The sequence below is a fragment of the Mus caroli genome, unplaced genomic scaffold (genome assembly GCF_900094665.2).
Source record: "Mus caroli unplaced genomic scaffold, CAROLI_EIJ_v1.1 scaffold_22287_1, whole genome shotgun sequence".
Classification (NCBI taxonomy): Eukaryota; Metazoa; Chordata; class Mammalia; order Rodentia; family Muridae; genus Mus; species Mus caroli.
The window spans coordinates 1-9,595 of NW_018389935.1; the positions used below are offsets into that span (position 1 = coordinate 1).

Here is a 9,595-nt window from a genome sequence, read left to right on the forward strand (position 1 = left end):
AAAACCAAAACAAAACCAAAAAACCGATGTGTTGCTGGTACAGAGGGAACTACAGACTACAAATAGTGTTAGCACATTCTGATCAATTAATCCATGCATCCACGCATTTATCCATCCATCCATCCATCCATCCCACCGTCCATCCATCCATCCATCCATCCATCCATCCACACATCCATCCATCCATCCCACCGTCCATCCATCCATCCATCCATCCATCCATCCACACATCCATCCATCCATCGCACCCTCCATCTGTCCACAGATGAACACCTGCTCTATAACTTATATCTTTGCTAGACATTAAATTAAAATGTTGTGATTTTTGACTGGGTAAAGTGACACAAACCTTTAATTTCAGCATTTTGGAAGGAAGAGGTGGTTGTTGTTTTTGTTGTTGTTTCTTCGAGACAGGATTTTTCTGTGTAGCCCTGGCTGTCCTAGACCTCACTCTGTGAACCAGGCTAGACCCGAACTAAGAAATCTGCCTGTCTCTGCCTCCCTAGTGCTGGGATTAAAGGTGTGCACCACTAATGCCCGGCAGAGGTATATGAACCTATGTGAGTTTGAGGCCAGATTGCTCTACATAGTGAGTTCCAGGCCAGCCAGGGCTACACACTGAGACCTCATTAAAAAAACAACAGCCAACCAAAATTCTAATCTTTCAAAGCAGTTTTTGGAGAAGTCATGTGCTTTCTGTTTGTTTTTGAGACAGACTCTTATTCTGTAGCCCAGGGTTAAGTTAGGCACTCTGTACCCAGTGTGGCCTCAGATCTACAGAGATCCTCCTGCCTGAGTGCTTGAATTATAGGCATGAGCTACCTACCACACTGTGATAGCCATAGCTGAGGGGTTTCCTTTGGGCTTGGCATTTGACAGAAAATTCATCCACTGACCCACCCACAGTTTTTCTTTCTGAGACAGGGTCTCACTATGTATCTCTGGTTGTCCTGGAACTCACTATGTAAACCAGGCTGGCCTTGAAGTCACAGAGATCCTCCTGCCTCTGTCCCTCCAGTTCTGGGAATAAAGGTATGCACCAGTATGCCTAGTTTTCTGCACACTTGTATGTGTGTATATGTTGTGTATACACTTGAACTTATGCATGTATGTGTTCAAGCACACTCAGGTGCATGCCATGGTGTGTACATGGAGAGATAGGACAACTTGCAGGCATCTGTCCTTCCAGTGTGTGTCGGAATTGAATTCCCACTGTCAGGCTTGGCAGCAAGCACCTTACTCACTGAGCCATCTTATGGCCCTTAAAAAAAGTAGCAAACATCTCAGCTTATCTCCAAAGGACTCAGACATTTTGTCTTTGAGTGGGAAAATGTGTCATGCAGAGGTCAGGAGGAAATACAGGCCCAAGATCAGAAGAGCAGTGACCCTGAAATTAAAGCTAACAGGCGGCCAGCAATGTGGAAGGGATGGACTTAGCACCATACAGAAGGATTGAAAGATGTAGCAAAAAATAAATATCAAAATGGACCAACATGGGCTGGAGAGATGGCTCAGCAGGTAAGAGCACTGACTGCTCTTCCAAAGGTCCTGAGTTCAAATCCCAGCAACCACATGGTGGCTTACAACCACCCATCATGAGATCTGACACCCTCTTCTGGTGCATCTGAAGACAGCTACAGTGTATTTACTTATAATAATAAATAAATCTTTTAGCAGGAGCAAGTATTGACTGAGCGAGCAGGGTTGACCTGAGCGAGCTGGGTAGACTGGATTGAGCAGAGGTCCTAAATTCAATTCCCAACCACCAGATGAAGGCTCACAACTATCTGTACAGCTACAATGTTTACTCATATACATAAAATAAATAAAAACATCCTTTTAAAAAATGGATCAACTGAAACCCTATGAAGGAAACCAATTTGGTGGTGATTTTTTTCTCTCTCTCTCGCAAGTACCTGGATTGAACTCAGAGCCTTGTGTATGTACACACACACACACACACACGTATACATATACATATATACATATACATATATACATACACACACACACATATATACATACACACATGTGTCTGTATAATACACACACACACATATACATATGTATAAATACTCACACACTGTTGCATATAAGCCACCTGGCATCCACTCATTCATTCATTGGGAATTCATTCACACGATTTACTCTTATAAGAGAAAGAACCTATCTGATTCACTTCTCACTCACCTGTCAGAGCCCCGAGGAAGTAGAGGATGGCATCCATAGCGTTCTTTGACCACAGGACATCTTTGGGGAGTGCTTCCAGGGTCACTTGCTGTCCCTTGTGTAGAGCCCATTCAAGCTGTGAGGAAAACTGGGTGACTAATACTTGCGGTGAAGGTCTAACCTAGCACTTGGCACACAGTAATCTGTGAGCCGAGGCTGACTCTCTCCCACTCCCTGTTTCTTTTGTGTGTGGTCAGGTCCTAGAAAGTGCTGGCCTGGTAGGTAGTAGGCTCTTTGGTCCCTGGTTTTGAGATCTGGAAAGTACAAGCTGTTATCCAGCAGGAGGCGCCATAGGCTTATGGTACCCTCTGGCCATCAGAGGGCTCGAACCACTTCCGGGAACCCTGTACTGATGCTCTTCTTTCAGGGATAAAGGGGACAGTGGTAGCCTAGCAGCCAAGGTGCACTTGGGCAGCCTTGGGAAGGATATCTGCTATTTATTCCGCAGCCTCTGGTCACTGTGCCATTGCCAGTTCCCCTCCCCATCTGCAATGGCCGCCACCACCCATACTCCCCTTCCTCCATACTCCCTGTGCTCTGGGCTCTCACCTTCTGCTCAAGGTCCTGGAGCTCTTTCTTCTTTCCTAGGAGATGGCTGAGGGAAGTGAGTAGGGAGCTTCGCTCCACTGGACTCAACTTCTCCAATTCTTGAGTCTCTCGCTGAATCTCTTCCTTTAATGTCTTGAAGTCTTTGTGCATCTCCCCTAGGGGCACAGTTAATATGGCAGGCACAAATTCAGCTGGTGCCCTCGCACCCTGAACATTCTGTAGGCTTTGTGACCCTTTCCTCAGGACCAGGTGCCCTGCTTCCAGTTTTTATCTGACTTTTCCTCTTTCCCAAGGGGTGTGGTTTTGAACTTATGTTAAAGCCATGTTAGGAAAGATAGAGGAAAGAGGTGGACTAGACCCCCTGCCTTCAACTAACATGACAGTTATTCCCACTACTTTTACCACTACCACCCGGTATCTCAGGATTCATTCTTTATCAGTGCACAGTTGACTTCTAGTTTCAACTACTCCACCTAAACCTTTCTCTTGTTTGTGGACAAAGGATGGTTTTGATAACTCAATGAAGTGGACACTGGGACTGTTTCAGAGAGCAGTGGGTCTGTATCCAGGGACTGTGGCTTTGAGCTTCAGCCTGTCTGTTTAGCTGCCCGAATCCTAAAAGTACATTTACTCTGTGTTGGGGGAATGGCTTCCTGGATCCAAGCACTTTGGAGGCAGATTTCTGAGTTCAAGGACAGCCTAGTCTACAGAGTGAGTTCCAGGACAGTCAGGGCTACACAGAGAAACCCTGTCTCAAAAAAACAAAACAAAACAAAAACAAAAACAAAAACAAAAAATCCTTCAGAATGGCAGCCATTGCTAGGAAGCATGAGAGAGCACTGCCCCTCTGAGATCCCAGATGTCTTCAGAATCCTCTTGTTCCAGTCCTGGGAGGCAGGAATGGACCACAACTAACATGGGGGCTGGAGAGATGGCTCAGCAGTTAAGAGCACTGACTGCTCTTCTAGAGGTCCTGAGTTCAATTCCCAGTAACCACATGGTGACTCACAACCATATGTAATGGGATCCTATGCTCTCTTCTGGTGTGTCTGAAGACAACTACAGTGTACTAATATACAATAAAATAAATCTTTAAAAAGGGGGCGGGGGCTGGAGAGATGGCTCAGTGGTTAAGAGCACTGATTGCTCTTTTAAAGGTCCTGAGTTTCTTCCATGTGAATTCCCAACAATCACATAGTGGCTCAGAGCCATCTTTAATGGGATCTGATGCCCTATACTGGTGTGTCTGTAGATAGCTATAGTGTACTTATATAAATAAAATAAATATATTTTTTTAAAAGAACTGATCTAATGTGAAAAGGGTACTCGGGCTGAACTGGTATCACCCAGCAGCTGGGTGTCTCAGCACCACAGCAGATACATGCGGAACAGGTTGCAGCTACTGAGGCCGCTGACAGCAAAGGTCTGGGGCAGCAGATCTCCTGCACATCTTGTCTACAGTTCTTTCCCTTCTATTGTTTTTTATTGGATCTTCTTATTCTTATCCTAACTTCTTTTTGGAAGTTCTGCTGTAGTTGAGGGACAGCTGTTTGCTGAGATTTGTCCCACTATCTTCTTGACTAGTCCCAAGATGTAGGATGGAGGAAAACTAAGGTTTTGAACTTAAGTCAAAAGGAACACTTAGGTATGAGCTTCCCTTCTCTTGGTTTTTTTCAAAACACAAAAAGAATGCCTGTCACAACAAACTCTTTGCTGCCTTTTGCTAAAGCCATTGCCAGGACAGCATCATGGTAGCATTATGAAAACATGGAGATTCTGTGAGCACCCCCCACCCCTGTACAGCTTTGGAACACACCCCATCTCCAAATCTCTCTGTTTCTGGTTGTGCTTTGGCCCCTGTCTCTTTGTTCCTTCTGGGCAGTGTTTATATCCCATGCATCTATCTGTCTGAAAGCCCAGGAAACAGGAGCCAATGCTCTTGTTGGTAGATTATAGGAGCTGCTGCTATTTTAGTGTGGGAGACTTTACCAGATATCATTCGGGCAGGAGATGTGGGGAGGCTCCTACGAATGCTGGAGATGGTATAAGGCACGGCCCTGGGCTTAAAGAAGGTTTCCATGCTGTCATTGCAAATGTGCGGAATGTCTGTAAGGGAAAAGAGAAGGCATCAGGCTGTCATTACCAGCTTGCCACACCCTTCCTTCTTCAGCCTCAAGCTCCTCAAATGCCCCATCTGATTCCTTACCCGACCTTCACTGTTGGAAGTGTAAGCTCTTCCCTTCAATAGCATCTCCCCCCCCCCCACCATCACCAATCGAGTGCTGCTGTCAGGATCTGTCTCCTTGGGCTTCCTGAGGTCAGAGGCTGTGCACATTTGGCTTTAGGGTCACTCCCCACAGCTTCCCCAGTGCCAGACACACCTGGATCTCAGGTCTCCTCCTTCACCTGGAGCAACCTTGGTTCTATCTCCAGCAATGGGCAATATAATATGCTGTTCCCCCCACCCTTGCCTGATCCCCTCACACTGCAAGAGAGGCCCAGGATGCCACTGCACAGATGCAGCCATCCCTTATCTTGAGGTAAGCACATGCTGGTCTCTGCTCACCCCACTTATCTTTCCCATAGACGATCAGTTGTCTCACTCGATAGGCCAGGACGCAGCCCTTGGGGATGGTTAGAACATTGTTGTTGTTCATTGATCTCTAGGATTACACAATGAGAATCTGTGAGTTCTCTGAGATCCATTAGCAGGAGGGGCAGGATGCAGGTACAGGGCTAGGTCTGACAGTCTTTGAGGACACAAGCAGTAGGAAAGCCTTCAGTAGGATCTCCAGTTGACTTTCTCTGTGCTCTGAACTTATGGCCCTTGAAGCCTTCCCATTCATTCATTCATTCATTCATTCATTCATTCATTCATGTACACACATATTCATTTGTATATATTCATTTATTTATTTTATGTATATGAGTATACTATCACTGTCTTTACACCCACCAGAAGAGAGCATTGGATCCCATTATAGATGGTTGTGAGCCACCATGTGATTGCTGAAAATTGAACTCAGAACCTTTGGAAGAGCAGTCAGTGCTCTTAACCACTGAGCCATCTCTCCAGCCTCCTTCCCATTCATTTCTAGTGATCACCCCCTAACAAGCTATGCCTGCTTCTGGATTGGACAGCAGAGCGAACTGGACAGACTTGCTCTAGCACCTCCCTGTGGATCATCCTGCCCCACATCCCAGGTTCCTTCTTCCTCCACACCAGATGCCCCATTCTTGTTTTTGTTTTGTTTTTGTTTTTTGTTTTTTGTTTTTTCCAGACAGGGTTTCTCTGTATAGCCCTGGCTGATCTGGAACTCATTCTGTAGACCAGACTGGCCTTGAACTGAAAAATCTGCCTGCCACTGCCTCCCAAGTGCTCTGATTAAAGGTGTGTGCCACCAACCGCCCGGCTCAGCTGCCCCATTCTTATCTCATTCGGGAAGTCTTCCTCTGGCTCCCAATCCCATACCTTTCCTCTAGAACACACTCACTAGATGTATGTATAGATTATAAGAGATGCACTTATTTCTACTGGGCTTTACCTGTGTGACTCATCTATAAGTAAGGACATTCTGAAAGCAGGAAACTGCCCTCTTCCTGGGATCTTACCAGGCAGTCCAGACTGACCTTGAACCCGTGACTCTCCTGCCTCTGCCTTCTGAGTGCTGGGATTACTAGTGTGCACCACCATACCAGAGAGGAGAGCAGGGCAGGGGTGAGGACAAATCTTGTATCACTGAACTTGCTCTGTGTTGTCTGTGGCCTATGGAGACCTGGCCTGCTGGGTACCACTGAGCAAAGGACAGTGTGTGGTCTGTCTCTCTCCATCCCTGTCTATTTCTATCTGTGTCTGTGTATAGCAAACCTGTAGTCCCAGTAGGGCCAAGCTGAGAGAGACATCCGTATTTGCATTGTTAGATTGCTCCAGTGTGACTTCCTCTATAGCTTCTACCACCTCCATCACCACGTAGATGTTCTCTCTGAGTTTCCTCATCTCCTTCAGGAACGAGTGGTCTGCTGACAGTTTTCTAAGGCAGGAGAAACAGGAAGACACTACTCTCAGCATTTCTTCACCAGGGCCACCACCTGTGTTTTGTATTATTTTATTTTAGAGACAGGGTTCCTCTGTACTGCCTTGCCTGGCCTGTGTACAAAGGGTTGACCTTGAACTCACAGAGATTCACCTGCCTTTGTCTCCCAAACACTGGGACTAAAGGTGTGTGCCACTATGCACCTCAGTGTCTGCTTTTAAATTTTTTCAATCCTAGACAGTACTGGTGCCAGGGAAGGAATGAGAGCTCAGATCAGGTCACAGTGGAAACTCAGACTTCTGCTTCCTGGCAGAGTAGCAGCTTTGAGTCTGAGTTCCCTCATCTATAAAACAGAGATGATGCCAATGACCTCCCAGCACTCTGAGATAAACTGTGCCAACAGCTGGATGCTCATCACCTGGCATCTCCACTTCCTTCTCGCCTTTGCTTCTGTATGAAAACACATCTCTGTCCTCACAGAATCTATTTTTATTCCTGAGTACTCCCTCAAATCACTGCCCTATTTCTCTCCTTCATCTACTGCAAATGTCTCAAAGGGTGAACCATACTCACAGTCTGAGTCTTCATCGCCCCATTGGAATCTCACTCTGCAGAAATCACAGTGACCCCCACTCACTAAACTGGGTGACCCCCCCCTAAACTTGGACCACATTGGATCTTCTTTCTTTCTGTGCCTTCCTGCCTTATCCAATTGCCTGAGCTACTCTCAGTTTTTTGAAAAATTGACAAATATATTTCAAATTGGTTGCACAAGTTTATACTCCCACCGAGCTCTAAATCCTTGTGAGCGTGTGCTATCTAGTAAAGTTTGATCTTAGCCATCGTGATAGGTACAGGATGGAACTACAGAGATGTTTTGACTGACTTTTCACTGATGACTAAAGACTTAAATACTTCCTTAAGTGCTTCTCTGCTCGTCTAGATTCCGTTGCTGAGAATTCTCAGGTTAGCTCTGAACCCCATTTTTAGATTATGTCATTTTGGATATTAACGCCCAACTCTTTGGTTTCTTTGTAAACTCAGTGCATTAGCCCTCTGTCAGATAGAGGGTTGGTGAAGATGCTTTCCAATCTGTACACTGCCTTTTTGTCCTATTCACAACATTCTTTGCCTTACAGAAACTTTTCATTTTCATGAAGTTCCATTTATCAAATATTGATCCTGTCAGCCCCTCAGCCCTGTTCTCTCTCACCTCTCCTTGCACAAGTTCTCCAGAGCCGTGGGAGTCACGCGGAATGTCCGCACCTCCAGTGTGCTGCTTTGTGACCGGCCTGCAGTCCCCTTTACCTTCATCATCTTTGGCACTTTCAAATGTACCTGTACTTGGGCATCCAGTGTATTTTTATAGCTAAAGTTGCCACGGTCTATCGGATCTGTGGGAAGGAAAAGACAGAAGCCACTGATCTGGGAGGTACCCCCACTCATCAGCACCCCTAGAGAGAACTTTGGGCTTGGTGACACCTAACCATATCAGGGCGAAGAGCTTGAAATCTTCCTTGTGGTCAGATGGCTGGCCCTAGCCCCAGAGCATACTTCAGAGCCCAGCTCTGGGTGAGAGGCTGACCTGAGGGGGAGCTGCCCGGTTCCAGCAAATCCAGGAGAGTGTAGTCGGTGCGCACATAGCGGGCACCCCAGAACAGTGTGCTCTTCCTCTTCCTCAGCACCAGGCAGAAGGGATAGAAGCGATCGAAGTCAATGAGGCTGTCTAGGGGTGTCAGATCCCCTCCAGGGTTCAGCTGTCTAGCCAGGGCCCGGGTGACATCCTCAAACATGGGCATTGTCTCTGTGGAGAAAGAGATGGAGAATGTCCAGGCAGCCACTTGAGTCATCAAGACCTGGTAAGGACTTTGTAAGAGGTTGTCACTAGGCTTCACTCCTAGAGCTGGGGGGTGGAGGGGGTCACAATTAGAGCTGCCTGGATGTTGGATCTGGAAGGTGCCCACGGACTCCTTCTATTGTGATGGTCAATCCCAATCTCTAGAGTTCACATGGCTGACACATGATGCCAGCCTTCCCCTTTGCCAAGGGCTCTTTTCTCATTCTATGTATATTTCTTCTCAGCCACAGAGCTCAGCTAGTGTCTGTGATCAGTAGGGGAAGTGAACTGTCTTCTCACTCTAAGGGACAGTTGAAACTAGGAGACCTGGGGACACCAGGGAAAGGAAGCACCACATTGGGCCCAGGAGCCTGCATAGTCAGAGCTGGGCAGCTTCCCCGGTTGCCCTTTCCTTGGAAGGCTACACTTGCTTGTACCCTGCACTTCCCTCCCACCCACCTCCTAGCAACATGGATATAAGTGGGATAGTTTCCCAGTTCATCTTTCTCGCTCACTTATTTTCCTTTGTTAGTTCTGTTTACGATATATCCCCTTTCCAATAAAATAAATTTTTATTTTACGATATATCCCCTTTCCAGTAAAATTAATTTTTATTCATCCTTTAAGACTCAACTCAAGGCCTGCAGAGATGGCTATGTGGTTAAGAGCACTGACTGCTCTTCTGGAGGTCCTGAGTTCTAATCCCCGCAAACACATTGTAACTTACAACCATCTGTAATGAGATCTGATGCCCTCTTCTGGTGTGTCTGAAGATAGCTACAGTGTACTTCCATATAATAAATAAATAAATCTTTGGAATTAGGGCAAGAGGGGCCGGAGCAAGAAGAGGGAGAAGAAGAAGAAGAAGAAGAAGAAGAAGAAGAAGAAGAAGAAGAAGAAGAAGAAGAAGAAGAAGAAGAAGAAGAAGAAGAAGAAGAAGAGGAAG

The 9,595-nt window shown here is 46.3% G+C and overlaps 1 protein-coding gene across 1 annotated transcript; it reads right to left on the minus strand.

Annotated features, from left to right (window-relative positions):
• Positions 1 to 2,190: 2,190 nt before the first annotated feature.
• LOC110288377 (gasdermin-A-like) lies at positions 2,191 to 8,611 on the minus strand (the record flags this gene model as incomplete). Its single annotated transcript, XM_021154736.1, has 7 exons — positions 8,398 to 8,611; positions 8,026 to 8,206; positions 6,647 to 6,809; positions 5,345 to 5,441; positions 4,832 to 4,884; positions 2,779 to 2,985; positions 2,191 to 2,305 (listed from the first exon to the last, which is right to left on the minus strand). Coding segments are annotated over exons 1-7 (1,030 nt in total), but the record flags the coding sequence as incomplete, so codon positions are not given.
• Between the last annotated feature and the right edge of the window lie 984 nt (positions 8,612 to 9,595).